The 15,448-nt window shown below is 37.1% G+C and overlaps 1 protein-coding gene across 2 annotated transcripts; it reads left to right on the plus strand.

The window, feature by feature from the left end:
* Positions 1–104: 104 nt before the first annotated feature.
* Positions 105–6,437, plus strand: LOC135072223 (uncharacterized). 2 transcript variants are annotated; one of them, XM_063966169.1, is made up of 5 exons: positions 105–187; positions 3,416–3,574; positions 5,366–5,442; positions 5,786–6,138; positions 6,219–6,437. In XM_063966169.1, exons 1-4 carry the CDS (start codon positions 140–142, stop codon positions 6,117–6,119), a joined length of 618 nt encoding a protein of 205 aa, XP_063822239.1. In that variant the 5' UTR covers positions 105–139; the 3' UTR covers positions 6,120–6,138; positions 6,219–6,437. The 2 variants fall into 2 exon arrangements, with proteins under 2 accessions (XP_063822239.1, XP_063822238.1); XM_063966168.1 differs by lacking the exon at positions 6,219–6,437 and having other exon boundaries at positions 5,786–6,208.
* The last annotated feature ends 9,011 nt before the right edge of the window (positions 6,438–15,448 follow it).

A 15,448-nucleotide genomic window follows, 5' to 3' on the forward strand; every position in this document is an offset into this window, starting at 1 on the left:
TTGACAACTTTTTGGCCACTTTACGTGTCACGAACTATTTGACGCTGACTTTCGTGCCATGATAAACATAGTAATTAAAATGTTGACCATTGCATTTTCTTTACAGATTTGGGACGTGAGATGCAAAGTCGGCTGCGTGATGACGTTTGAAGGCGTCGACATTTGCAGCGACAGTATTGATCTTAACGTAAGTTATGTTTTTATTTTAATAAGCATTTACTAGCAGCAGAGCTCCCCAATGGGGAGCTCCTTAAAGGGAGCTTATGGGGACTCCCCATAAGCTCCCCTTAAGGAGACCAAGTTACGAGACCAAGACAGGAGACCGCGACCGTATAGGTACTTAGGGCTGTCTCCTGTATCTGTCTCTTTAAAAAGTAATAAATAAAACTATAAATTGAAACTCTTAAGTCTCATATTAATAAGTCCTGAAATCACATCCTGCAAACAGACGACTAACGTCCGTCTGAAAAGTTTTATTTGAAAGAGAAAAAGAGTATACCTAAGGACAAGAAACATTATAGTCCTAATAAACTGTCCCTGACTAATGTATCCTATCTCCAAGTGTTAGGGATATTCTTAAATAGCATTTATTAGGCTATTCAGACGGCCTCACGTGTCGAGCAGGTGATAAAACCAGGCTAAACCGATGGCCCTCATTTGTTTCCAGTATCCCCATAACTATAGTACAAGCGACAGCATATCAGAGTATACGATTTTGTCGCAAAATAATACTTATTGCAACTACTTAAGGTGTCACGGTGCTTAGCTGGATGTGTTCTAGACTGTACGACCACAGTGTCAAATACATACAGTGGTTTAATGGCTTTTATTTTCGTGACATTATACGAGAGTATAAGTAGTTTTAGAAATCTATTAGGGTTTATTTGTCACATAAAATACGACTTCATAATCGCTTACTGGATGATAGATCTCATCATGATGTTTAACTCTAAATCAAAACTATTATGATTGCCATTAATATCGTTTTATCGAGGTGTTTCATCAATTTTAGATAATAAGCCATCATGGAGCGCGTCCTAGGCCGGCTGATCACCACTCTCTGTCAGGTGCAGCAGGCCACGGCCTGTTTTTATTTCAAAGAAGCTCTTCTTCTTCGTCACAAAAATTCGAGGCAAGATATTTCGGTATAAACCTTTATTTTGATGCTCAATAACAAACTGCATACAATAAACAGATATTTGTAGAGTCACACATCTGATGTATTCAAACTGTGGCATGAAGGAGGATACGCCCGTCGAACCGTAAGATGTTTTCGGAGGGAAACCCGTGATAAATTGAGGCGGGAATAAAAACACACTTCGGGAAATGGGAGAAAGCATTAAGTGTCTCGTTGTATCACTTTGGATGTGTTATTTTTTGAATGTGGGTTAAAAGTGTTTACATTATGTTATTGTCTATATTAGAGATGTTAATTACTTTGGTAATAATATAGAGCTGAGACTTTCCAAGCAAATACCTAATTTAACAATAATTAATATTTTAAAGTTGTAGAGTTTGTTTGCGCTAATATCAGGAACTACTGGTCCGATTTAAAAAAAAATGTTTTGAATAGCTCATTTATCGAGGAAGGCTTTAAGAGTTTAGGCTATATATCATCACCCTGCAGAAAATTAAATATTATTCAAACGATTTTCACGCGTACGAAGTCGCGGGCACAGCTAGTTTTGTTACATGAGAGGATGACCGCAACAGAGCACGGTTGATGCATCTCTTTCCCAGCTTTGCGTCCTGGAAAATGCAGTTCACGTCGTAAAGTTTCAGGTTGAAGAATTGCAGACTTGATACTCAGTGTTGCAGTAAAGTTTAAGAAGAACTTGACAGTTACGGTTCTGGAAGTACCTAATAATTATGATTAAGCTAATTAGGAACGATAAAATTAACAAGATATTTTGTATTTCACGTTACCAGAAGCTGCATTGAAAAAGAAAGTTCCTCTAACTGCACTCTAAAAAACATTTTTTTACTAAAAATATTTTTATACGACCTTTTCCATTTACATATTTTATGTGACGTAATAATTACGACAAATATTGCTATAAATTTTGGGAATAGGAATTCTAAATACAATTTTAGACAGTTCCCAACGCACCTAGTTTTTCATTCTATCTGCAACACTTACACGTAGCTAAATATAAGGTGCTTTTTAATTAAAAACTCTACCTTTGTCGTCGAACTTAGTGTTTCAGCAGTTTAGTCGCAGCTCGTCGCTCGTTATGAACTCTGATACGCCATAGTTCACCTCGCCTTTGAAGTATTTTTCTAGATAATAATATTTTTAGTTCGTAAACCGTTTAGAGCTGAACGTATGAGCACAAAGAGTTATAAATATAGGGTAGTTTGCAGCTAAAAGTTTTGCTACTAATAAAAGTGCATAGGTAGTTGTTGGTGCTTAGTTATTTGAAGAGAAGCAATGTGAGCTTTTAATCAATATGCTTTACTTGGTTAGTGTTTCGATGTCGTGAGGTTTGCGTGTTAGCTATTGTTCATCCTATGATGTAGTGAAATTACCTATTAAGATGGGAAATTCATTCGGACCTTTTATACTGAACTTATTTAAGCTACTGATTTAAACTTTTTTATTTTCTTGAATTCATGCTACGTAATGCATCTAATTTGGCAGAATGTTATGGGAACTGTGAGTTTAGGGCGTGTAGGCGTATTTTGGAATATTTATTTATCATTCCAGTAGCGAATACGAATGTTTAAGAGTTCTATAAGAGAGAGAATATGAGAGATACCTAGTATGTAAGAGCTATCTAGGTTTAATTTAGTTAGTAGTAAAATGATATCCTGTTCATTTACTCGTCAAGAAAAGAGAAAAAGGTTACCTAGAGACGGATACATGGCCGAATTGTTTTAGGCACGTGCGTGCTCTGAGTATTAATTACAGGATTACCAATATCTTTCTCTTAAATTAGGGTCTTATCGCCTGTTCTCATCCATCACCCTATTTTTGTCCAAATAACGGTGGTCATTCTTTAAAAATAGTACGAAAATAACTATACCAATATACTAACAAAACCGAGTATTTTATGATTATCTGGATGTACCTAATAAGTATTTTCCATTGATTTATAGAGTGATCCATCGCTTTGACGCCAACAGGTCAATGGCCATATCTCTGTAGTCATCATAATAATTATAATAATTTCAGCCATAGAACGTCAGTTGGTGAATATTGGCCTCCCTCAATTATTTCTATAATGAGTTCAAAAGTTGCACAGCGTGCTTTAGATAGGGCTATGTTCGACGTTTCTTTACGAGATCGAAAATGAAATGACGAGATCCATAAACGAACTAGTCACTGACATAGCCCGACGGATTAGCAAGCTGAAGTGGCAATGGGTAGGGCATATAGTACGCAGAATCTCATGAAGTTTAATATTGTTGCTAGAGAGAACAATGCATCGCCGGCAGCTGGCTGCCCACAGAAGCACTAGGAGTGTGGGATTTGACAGCTAGGAAGAGGCTGAACATCATCAGGGTACAAAATAGACGTCCTGACGTGGATGGAGAGTATATCTATGCTTGTCGATATTGGAGATCCAACCAGGTATTTTAAGTTTTTATTCTTGGGAGTAGACCTCTTATTACTGTTACTAACTGTTGTCCGGAAAGGAACCTTTAAGCTCGATTCACACATATCAGTGAACCCACAGTTCCGTCACAGTGTCCGCTCAGTTCAGTATCAGTGCTACAGTGTTGCTTCAGTGAAATATATTGAATATTTTAAAATGTCAGAGAGCTGTTTCAATATTCTTGTTCAGAAAATATGAAGTAAGTTATTTTATTTTGATGCCGCGTCGGCGTCCGTGATCCGACAAAAAATATCGTCGTCACCGAATACGTCCGTGATTGCCGGTGTCGGCACTGACATGAGAGCACTGTGTCGTCACTGACACTGACAAGTGGGGATATGCGTTTATAGAAACTGTATGAAAGAATATTTCGCACTGTGCCGGTACTGAACCTGAACTGTGACTTCACTGATATGTGTGAATCGGCCTTAATGATTTCTTATTTGTAGTTAGCCGGTGTAGTGATAAGTACCTCTATACTGATGCAGTGTTTGACTGATATTTTTGTATCCTTATTTATTTATTCTTAACGAATGACCATCAACAGGATCAGCAGCTTATTATGTAAGCATTTATTCGAGGCAAACAATAAATTCATCGATTTAATATTACTAAACTTTGGCAATACTAGGAATAGATATCATCAAAAGTTCTTACACATACGATAAATTAACAATCCATTACGACCACATCATTACAAAGATATAATAGATCAAAGTCTATTTTCCTGATAATCTTCCTAAGCTACCCAAAATAGCCGTATTTCTGTGAAAAGTAATCAATTTCACACGAGAATAATTGCTTTTATTCGCTGACGTCATATCGCGAGCCGAGATGAGGGCTGTCACGAGCACGACTTCCGAGGTATTCCCTTTAATCCCTCGGGAACAAAGTGCTAATATTGAAGAAGTTTTCGGGATAGATGCGGTCAGGATATCTCCAAGTTTGAATGTCTTCATTTACGTTAGATTGATGCTGTACAGATGGGGACGATGGTTGATGGAATGACGAACTTTTGTAGTGATGTTAAGATTCATTTTAATTTTCTTTATTCCTTTTTTCGCTATGTCAAAATATTTCGTATAAATGGCCTTGTGGTTCGCGAGCCGGTAATAATACTTAATCTTAAATCGACACAATATTAAATAACGCAAAATACCTAAGTAAAGAAAATGTATAGTAATGCAACCTACTTAAAGCCTTTGTTGGCAGTGAAATACACCTGCCTTTTTCAGCATATAAAAGTCAGTCACCCAAGAGTCTGATAACAAAAATAGATAGAGCTTAATCGATAACATATTTGGTTTCGAGTTTCAAATGAAAACATACCTGTAACATCACTATCTCTGAGCAGTGATTACGGCTGGATTATTTTCGTTAAATTGCCGAAATACCTCTAAAGTGACGCAAAACAAATGATCTAGTATAATAACAGTATAAAAATTTGAGGATTTGTTTCCAGAATGTTTCCATAAATCGATGGATTACAAGAGTAAAGCGATTTCCAATTTGATATTATAATACGACGATAAATCTTTATCAACTTCAATAATCGAATACGATTTGTTTTTATTTGTTTTGGAGAAGTAATTTACAGAAATAACTTTGATCAGAAAGTGCCTAACTTCGTAATGCCCGATAGGCATCTCTTAATCGAAAGTAAAAGTAATAAATGATACTTCAACGATTATTTTTATATCAGTCAAAAACTTCAGCTCCCCAAATAAAACTTTAATGGCTTTAGTTAAAGTTGTTTTCTCTTACAGTTTAATCGTAAAGGCAAGTATGCCGTCATCGGTGGAAGTGGAACCAATTGTGTTGAAGTTATCAACCTTCACAACAGGTAATATAATCACTTTTAGGAATGGTATTTACCTACTCTTATTTTATAGACTTCAGTAGCAGAATTGAAGGCTAATGCTAAGTTGCACCACCCAACTTTGACAGTAACTATAACGATAAGGGTGTATTTTGTATGGAGTTTGACAGATTTTTGACGTTTGTCAAAGTTAAAGTAAAATGGTGCAACCTAGCCTTAATGTGGTGAAAAATGTGTGTCCAAGATCTTTTAAGAGGCATCTTTTTCTTGGCAGTAGATCCTGATTATCTTGCAACAATGCTTATGAATAGCTTGCTTGACAAAGACATTATTACAATAGAAATTAAATTATTTCCCAAACACTCAGGTACATCACTTGTTCCTACCCCGCTCCCGGCACAGTTCTCGCCATAACAAGCCACGAAGAGCGCATCGCGTTCGGCGGAACCGCTCCCGTTTTCAACATCGTCTCCTTCCACGATCCTAAGCACGAGAAGTACGAGTCCCCCGAAGACGCAGAATATGACATCACTAAGTCGGTGACTTTGTTCCGTGACGATTCTGACAGTATATGCTCGAGGTCAGAAGTGGATGGAACCAAGTCGGTGATTGCCGCCGCGTCGAACGCCGCGTCCATGACGGCGCCTTCGATGATCAGCCGTGTGTCTGTTGGTGCTGCTGCTAGCCAGAAATTGGCTTGATAATACTAATTGGTATTCTGTACGTATTCAAAGATAACGTCAATTTTGTAACAAGGTACAAGGAAGGCATCTCGGTTAACGAAACGCTCTTGTTTGTAGCTTCGTCTTTTTCCAAAACACTATGCACGTAAGGTACGATACGATATTACTAAGTCGGTGACGTTTTTCCGTGATGATTCGGACAGTATATGCTCAAGGGCAGAGGTGGATGGAACCAAGTCGGTGACGGTGCAGCTGCTAGCCAGAAATTAGCTTGATAGTATTATTTTAGATGTAATTTTGTTATTTATTTTTCTTAGCGGATTGTAGTGTTTTTGAATATAAAATATTGGTACCGATACGGCCTTTTTGTGTACCTACGGCCATTTAAACTTGTACGCGTTCAAATATAACAGCGGTATTGTGAGCGTACCTATAGTAACAAACATCATAATTTTTACTTTCTCAGAAGTCAGTTCTTGTTATTACAGTCTTTTGAGATTGAAAAACTTGTTCACAAAGTTTCAGGCTTTTTGTAGACTCTTTTAAGTCTACAATTTGGTCAGAAACTTGAAGAGATTTGGTTAAGGCATTTTTATCTGCCTGCGTAGTCATTCTAAGCACACACGAAAATCTTCAAACTGTTGACTGAAATAAGTAAACGAATAATTAGAATCTTTGCCATTGATTAAACAAGATTGATGAAACAGCGCAGTGAATGAACAAACGTATCGCTGAATTTCAATACTCCAAGGACAAATTACAGCTAACACTCCACAACCATCGATCCGAAAGCTTTTACCGAGGCGAAATTGACACACAAATAATGATAACATTTCAAGTTACACTGTCACGCAAACAGCCCATTGGCTTCAAAGTAATCCGTTTCAATTTCGTTGAAGAGAATCGTCATTTCAGAGCGCGACCAACAACTCGGCAAAGCATTTTTGCCCCCATTATAATTCTCAAAGCTTGTTTTAACCAAATTGGACCGCCGCAATAACAATAAAGACCGCTGGAAAATGTGTTGGAACTCAACATTGAAGCTTCGCAAAGGCAAAAACAATTGCACAAGGTCTCAGAAAAAAGTTTGTGCTACATTGAAAAATTAGAGTGGGCATTGCGAATTCAGTCGAGGCTACAATGGCGAACAAGTTGCAATAGAATTTAAATAAAGAAAGCGTTCTAACAGTGTGAACGGTGCGCACGGCGTTGGTGAACTTTCAACTTTTAGCTTGTGTTGAAGGTAGGCCCCCTGGTTCCCCTCCTCCGGTGTGGGAGGCGGCTTTCCGTACTTGGAGCGAATATTTACAGCACAACCTAAATATAGCGTGGCTCTGCTCAGCTGGTACTGCCGGGGGATGGTGGGAGGGTAAACATTCCCCCTTCGCCCGGCGCGGTGAGCCACTCGGCCGCTGGCAGCCGCCGCGAGCGGACGTGCCTCGATGGCGGCCGTGACCGTATCAAGGGGGTAGCCGAGCTATAAAGTAGTTTTCAAGGTTACGCCATTAATTTCGACATGCCGACGCTCTATAAATGGTCGGCCGATATAAACAGACGCCTAACTTAGCGTAATCGTTATTATGCCCACTTTGAATGTAAAAATGTAGCAATGAGATTACTTTACATGGTTATTACACATTATCTATAAAATAGGCAGTAACATACACTGATATGAACTATGAATGGATATAGGGCATACCCTATATATAAATAGGGATACCAATAGCTGTTCGGACTCTATTAATTTTTATGTATCGGGCTCTTAGGCTGTTCTTCATTGCTACAAGGCTACAACGCGTTCTCTTGGAAAAACATGATAGTCCGACGATACGAAAATGATATACCAAAAAGGTTGAACATTAAATCATTTTCATACATGTTTAACTCACAACATTAAATACAAACACGCTATTCTGTTTGTTTATCCAATTCGAACGTTATATAAATACGTCACGAAGCGAAAAGTTGAGCTCGCGCTAACTCGGCACCAAATAAACAATTATAAAACTTTTAGCCTGTTTTAATGTAATCTCTGCTTTAATGTAATCATAAACAAATGACAAAACCAGATAAAATGGGATAGCGTCTAACAAAACATCTGACCTGGACGAAGGTTAATAATTTCGTTTTCATCCGCGCATTTATTTTTAATTTGCAGAAGCCCATAAAATTGTTTTTGTAAATGGCGGCTCTGTTTTGTTACGGACGTTGTAATGTACAGTCTACGATATTTCATTTGTGTGGTTTTTTGTATTCGCCGGTTTTGGAACAAAGCCATTTTTTATCTCGCGCTCGGTACAATTTTAAATGCCAAAAGTTGATTCCGAAATTGGTTCGGCTGTCTCAGATTTTAGCGGCGGTCATGGTTTGTTATACTGTTGGAACTACTCCAGTTCTAACACATAATTTTCTTTTTGAGGTTACGTAGTTCAACTTTAATAAGACATGGAATGAAAGCAATGTTTGTAGGTTTTTATAAGTCGGATAGCTGTGAGTGATGTGACACACAAATAACGTGACATACACATTTCTTAAAAATGTGTGTAAGTCACCCTCACTAAAATGATTTATTTAATGACCAAGATCGTTTCCAAACTGACACAAAACCACTATAACCGCAGTTTAATGATGTCATGCAACCTATTACCTCTTGCATGTGCCTCGTTATCATAAGCTTTCCTTCCTGAACTCCTTCTATAGTACACGGCATGTTTTACAACCGAGGAAATAATTAATAATTCCCAAAGGCTACAAAATTTTAATGACATTAAACCTACAGTGAATGGTTTATTACGTAACAATTCTGTGTTTAGGGTGCTTCATTGTCGTCATAACAAAAAAGGTTCATTTTACTTGTGTAATAATATTACTTCAGGTTATTTTGATAGAGTATTATTGTAGAGATGCAAATATAAAATATCACGTGATGAACCATTTTTACCTTACACTTATAAAGGTAGCAGGGAAGTGCTGGATGCAGCCCGTTGCCAATCGATCAACATGGAAAGCATTGGGGGAGGCCTATGTTCAGCAGTGGACGTCCTGTGGCTGAAATTATGATGATGATGCGATGACACTTGAAACACTCATAATGTGGTACATTTTGTCATTCGATTTTATCATTTGAGCTCATGGCGCTTCCAACTGTTCTGAAATAACTGAGACTCAAAGGAAAACTGATAAGTTATAAAAATCCCGATAAAAGGCTCTAGTAGCAGTAGTCCGGTTGTTAGATCGATAGACCAAACTAGTGCAACTTTTCAGTAGCACTTGTTCGGATGAAATCGTACCTAGATATTTGTATAATGTTTTTAAGTTAGTATCAGGTATGATAGTATAATATTCAGATACGTCACTTATGTTCCAAAAATATCACGTGACGAATAAACGATCCCCTCTCTAGCGTAACCGCGGACTCACTGAAAACTTACATTAACTCACCCCGGTTATTAAATGAAATTATTTACGTTTCTGCCTCTTGAGTTATAATGTTTACGCAGATATTTGTTTCTGGGCTGGCTTTACATAGATAGGTAAATGGTTACGTAATAATATTTTAGACGTTTGTTATTCTTAGCGGTTTGCCAAGTTAATATTTATGTTGTTAGTTTACTCTATTCTCTTGCAAAGTAAACTGGAACAGCTACTAGGATTTCAAAATAAACATGACATACTTAGCTCATAAGATTCATTGATAGATGGTTCCTTTTGGTAAAATTCTCTCAATAGCTAGTAACTTTTCTTTAAAACATAAAGCAGATTAACTGTCAACAAAACAAATATCTACCAGATCAAGTAGTCACCATCAAGACCATTAGCGATAAAAAACAAAATTAAAACAAATGACAGATTAATTTTCAAATTACAAAACCCGTAGACAGATGAGAATCATTACAATACTACGACGCTACGGATCTCCATCACAGGTGCGTCAAACGCGTGCTCGTAGCTTCGTAGCTCCGTAGCCCGTAGCACGTAGCGGGTGGGGCTGCATCGATCGCGCGCCCTTGACCTGACCGCACTCCCGGATGCTCGCTCGCCTAGTGCTCCATTGCCGCTCAGCCTAGCTTTTATTAGCACGCCTTTGTTCGCATTCTAGGTCTAGACTTGTTGGACGATTTGATTGTTTAGCTGAAGGAGGAAATGGAATAAAAGCCTATTTTTGTTTAAATACAATTCTAGATGAAGCTATTTCTTACATTATTGTAATGTTTATTGTAACAAACCTAGGTCAAACGTTAAACTTAACGTTATTTTTAGGACAAAATTTAACTATTGCGACACCTGTATAACCTTTTAATAATAAGAGGTACTTGACTTTATAAATAAAAGGTGAGTTATCTCACCCAATAAAACATTTGTGACATTTATTTATATTGAAACGTTACGATTGTGAACCGTGAAGGACGAACTCTGCAAAAAGTGTCCCTAATGAAAGCGTTCCGAATAAATGAAAGGAACGTAAATGTCATTTTCTACGCGACGACACTCTGCGTAAAACGGAGCGAGTAGGCTTTTTGTGCAAGGACGCTCAAAATAGACCCTCCATAAATATATCTGTATTGAGTAATACTCGGAGTTCGGATTGATTCAGTTTTCTTATTTTAATCCAATCTAATCTCCAAGTTGGATAAAAAAGTCCTTAGATATAAAAATAGACTTACATTATTTGAGTTATTCAATTTTAATGTTCATTTCATTTAGGTTAGGTCTGCAAATACTACAAAAAGTTGCTTTTACAGATCATGGTTAAAAGTAGATACTATTATAGAGGCTTTTCATCAGTTGTATTTCAATATTTAAGTCAATAAAAGGACATTTACATTCAATAATCAAGCCTTCAACTTTGAACTTTCAATTCAAGCAATCCCCTGTTTAAATCTAGATTGACATGGGTTTGAGCTTCAGTTCGTAAGTTCCCTTATTATAACATCAATCGTTTCAATAAAAACATGTTTCTGGGCTTGTCCCATATTATAACTAAGTCCTTTTTCAGAAATAATTAACTTCCACAATGAGTGCCCCTTGGGAAAAATATCTCTAACATTTCTTACCTTCCTGGAAAGGACGCTCCCTGATGAATAATTTATTTCCCGAAAATAAATTTCCGAAATGTGGATTTGTAAGGACGCTCCATTGAAGATAATTGTAATGTAATATTTTTTGACAAAAGGTGTTGTGGTTCTCCCTTCTTGAAAGTCAATATCTTGTACCTATTGGGTACAAAAGACGGCGGTATTAACGAGAGAACGCTTATTCAAGACGATCACTAGCCATCAAGTAATTAACTAATTGTAAACAAGTAATACAAATGATTTTATTGAAATTTCGACTTCAGAACGTCTTACCACTATCGAAAAGGGAAAACAATAGGTGGGTTACAAAAGCTGTCTGACTAATTCAGGTACCTAGGCACTTACAGTTACAGACAAGGAGATTAATAACAAGGCTAATAACAATAAAATGTTCTTTTTACTTCAGCTTCTTTTGCAAAAAGGTTTCGTTTTAAAAACAAGTTTATAACTATGCCGTTACCACATGCCAACCTAAAGCTAAACGCTGTTATGCAAATACATGCAATCTGCAGGCAGGACGGCTCACGGCATCACAATGTATGCTAATGTCCAGATAGACTCATGATACATGACTGTGGTCTAATTCAAAATCTGGATTGACCTTTCAAATTAATCTTTTCAGCTCAACTTGACCTTTGGGCGCAGCAGGTTGAGGTAACCTTTAGCTGTTAAGCTCAGATGCGTAGTTTGGTTGTGAAAGCTTTAGTTTGTTTAGCCATTTTTATTTACGAATAGTATGTACCTACTGCGTTTTTGCCAGCCGCTTTGGCAGTAATCTATTAAGTTAATGTCTGCTTCGATTGCGTTGATTTCAATTTGTTATCTAGTGACTAAAGATTTTCTCTCTCTTTGATAAATCTCCTTGATTTCTTGATATTGTATTTTTCTTCTAACTAATATAACCGAGAGAAAATAACGGTGATTTAGATGACGAAATCATGCGATACCTCCTACCTTTTCCACTTATTTTTGCTGTAAAAGGAAACTACTATCTTAAGACTAAATAACTGATGGTTTTTAGAGCTATTTTACCCTTTTGTGTTCCTCTTTAGATGCCGTAAACGCAACATTATTTGCCAATTTTCCCGCTCATTTACACCGTTCCCTAGAAACGTTGCCGAGGATAAGTCAATCAGTCTAAAGATGAAGACAAACAGCTATTTTCGCGAACCTTCTTTGCAAAGAACTTGTGAGTTTGGGGGTGCAATTCTGAAAATTATCGAAATGAAAAGTTACACAACTTATAGGTATTATGGCACAGATTAAGTGAAAGGTTAAGTCTTATTGTTGTATCGTTTGTGTTGTAACAAATGAGGCTACTATTAATAACGGGCCTAATCAGCCGCCATTGGGTCCTCCTAACATTGATCAGAAACGACAGCTTAACGTGCCCTATTTGGAAAAAATTGACAAAATGATTTTACGCGATTTGTGTAACTGGGAATGGGAACCTCAGATTGTAGTTTATTCCACTGAACCGCAGGGGCATTAATTAAGTTTAAAAGGTACAGCAATATAAAATAATGAGTATAAAACATTCTTCTTTTAAAATATAATGTAAGTAAAGCTAAAGCAAGCACGATTCTCTAGAAATATTAGCTGAACTAAAATTACATAGCGGTGAGCGCACCGAGTTTGCTGTTTAAAACTATATCCATTATTTTATAGACCGCACGGGTTTCATTAATACAACAAACTTTCCCAAATATAACTGTGTTATTAAATGAATTTGCGTAACGAAAATAGCGAACATTTTGATGATTTGTTGCGGTTGTATTTTAGAATACATTTATAAATCATACCGTATTTTAAGTGTTTTTCCTTAAATTGTTTGCTCGGGTGTTTCACTTTTATTTACAGGCAGAAAACAGCAATTTGGGAAAAATGTGTTAACAGAGTAAATAAGGTTGAGTTTCTTAAGTTTATTTCATAATCTGTAAAAATAAAAATTACATTAAATTGGTATTTGCGTCTCATACAGGCAACAAATTTTCGCGTGCGATATTATTCGAACGATTCGTAATCGCTACACGTTAATCTATGCAGAAGCCATACTCGTGAGGTTTTTTCCACTCTCGGTCCTGATTAACAGAGTCCCTACAGGCGTGTTGGTTTAGGACTGATTAACAAACGAAATCTCACACGGTTGGAGTAATCGAATTCGGTGGTACCTTCCGCGAACGGGTTTTTGGGGAGCAGGTGATTTTTGAACTTTGGGAAATTAGGTAATTACTTTAGACACGATGAATGCCCTTTAACATGTAGTTGTATAGTCGAAATAAATTAGGAAAGCTATTCAGTTTCACTTAGCAATTAATTTAAATATATGTACAGAATGGATACATAGTCCAGTCAATGAATGCTTTAACGACGGTGTAGAGAGAAATCCCTGGAACACAATTTCTGACCTCGGGACTTTATTTAGACTAGTTAGGAGGTGAACATAGTAAAAGTCCCCGCCCTTAGCCCTTAAGCCGGCGGGGAGAGGGGGGTTTTAAGGTACCACTTTTTGGTTTTTCGCTTAATCCTCGGAAACTATGCGTCCTAGTGACATGGCTACTATGAACCAAAAATAGCTTATTCAATTTGCTACAAGTGAGACAGTCAAGTTTTTCTATATCTTGTATAGTTTTCGCGGCATCTGCTCTAGAAAGTCGGTAATATTGGAAATTTTATTGTTGTCTTACATGTTCCCATCAGGAGAAAATCTACTAAATCAACATTAAGCAAATATTATAGACATGCGGGAGCATGTTAAGCCTAGTTCCAGGGAGGGGACTGCATCGTGCGTATATTAAGACGAACTGATTGGAGCCACTTTTGACTCCTCATCACTCAAAAAGCACTGTGCATTAACACTTCAAATTAGGCTCATGTGTTGAGACTTGCAAGATAAACATCAGCTTCAAATTTCATAAATATACCTCAAACGGTTATTTAGGTATTGACGTTCAAAAATCGACATTTAGGACACTAAAATCTATCTATCACCTGTGAAATGTTAAAATTTACTGGTTTTTTATTTGTTCCTTTGTATTTACACAACTACCTATCTGGATGCCAAATTTGAACCTTCAAGGTCATCTGGAAGTGGTTAGAATTTGGTCTTATAGGTCAGCCATGTAGATTTTTAGACGTTAATACCTAAAGAACCGTTTGAGGTATATTTATGAAATTTGAAGCTGATGTTTATCTTGCAAGTCTCAATACATGAGCCAAATTTGAAGTGTTAATGCACAGTACTTTTAGAGTGATGAGGAGTCAAAAGTGGCTCCAATTGGTTCGTCTAAATATACGCACGGTGCAGTCCCCTCCCTGGAACTAGGCTTAACATGCTCCCGCATGTCTAGAATATTAGCTCAATGTTGATTTAGTCGATTTTCTCCTGATGGAAACATGTAAGACAAAAATCAAATTTCCAATATTACAGACCTTCTAGAGCAGATGCCGCGAAAACTACACAAGATATAGAAAAACTTGACTATCTCACCTGTAGCAAATTAAATAAGCTTTTTTTGGTTCATAGTAGTCATGTCACTAGGACGCATAGTTTCCGAGGATTAAGCGAAAAACCGAAAAGTGGCATCTTTAAACCCCCCTCTCCCCGTCGGCTAAAGGGCTAAGGGCGGGGACTTTTGCTAGGTTCACCTCCTAACTAGTCTAAATAAAGTCCCGAAGTCAAAAATTGTGTTCCAAGGATTTCCATCTATAATGCTTTATTGACTGGACTAACAGTAACACCTAAGATACGGAGATTAGTTTGATTTTCCGTCTAGTGTAGTTAGTGTTAAATAGTTCCTGACACCCAAAGTGGCCAAAAAGAACATCACAACCTTAGGGGCCGTCCATATATTACGTCATTCTAAATTAGGGGGGGGGGGGTTGGTCTGCGGATGACGGTAAATGATAGATAGGGGGGGGGGGGGGGTGTTTCGGAATTGACGTCATTCTTATTTATTTATTTATAGTTTATTGTTCACGTACAAAAAGATTAAGAAATTTCTTCCAGCACACCTAGTAAGTGAGACTGCAAATGTGAGAGGCGGCTAAGGCGCGTACAATACTAAAATAACTCATAATAAACATACATAATGCAACATAGATGTACACAAATACAGTAATAACTACAGATAAAATACTCTAACAATAATCTATATCTATACTTATAATATAATAAATCTGTAGAGAGGTCAATTCTGTACATGAAATATATTTTCAAAATAACTATCAGGGGGTGACTAGTGATCGATAATGATGCCAAAAATGCAATCA

This window comes from Ostrinia nubilalis, chromosome 5, assembly GCF_963855985.1.
Source record: "Ostrinia nubilalis chromosome 5, ilOstNubi1.1, whole genome shotgun sequence".
NCBI classification, from domain to species: domain Eukaryota; kingdom Metazoa; phylum Arthropoda; class Insecta; order Lepidoptera; family Crambidae; genus Ostrinia; species Ostrinia nubilalis.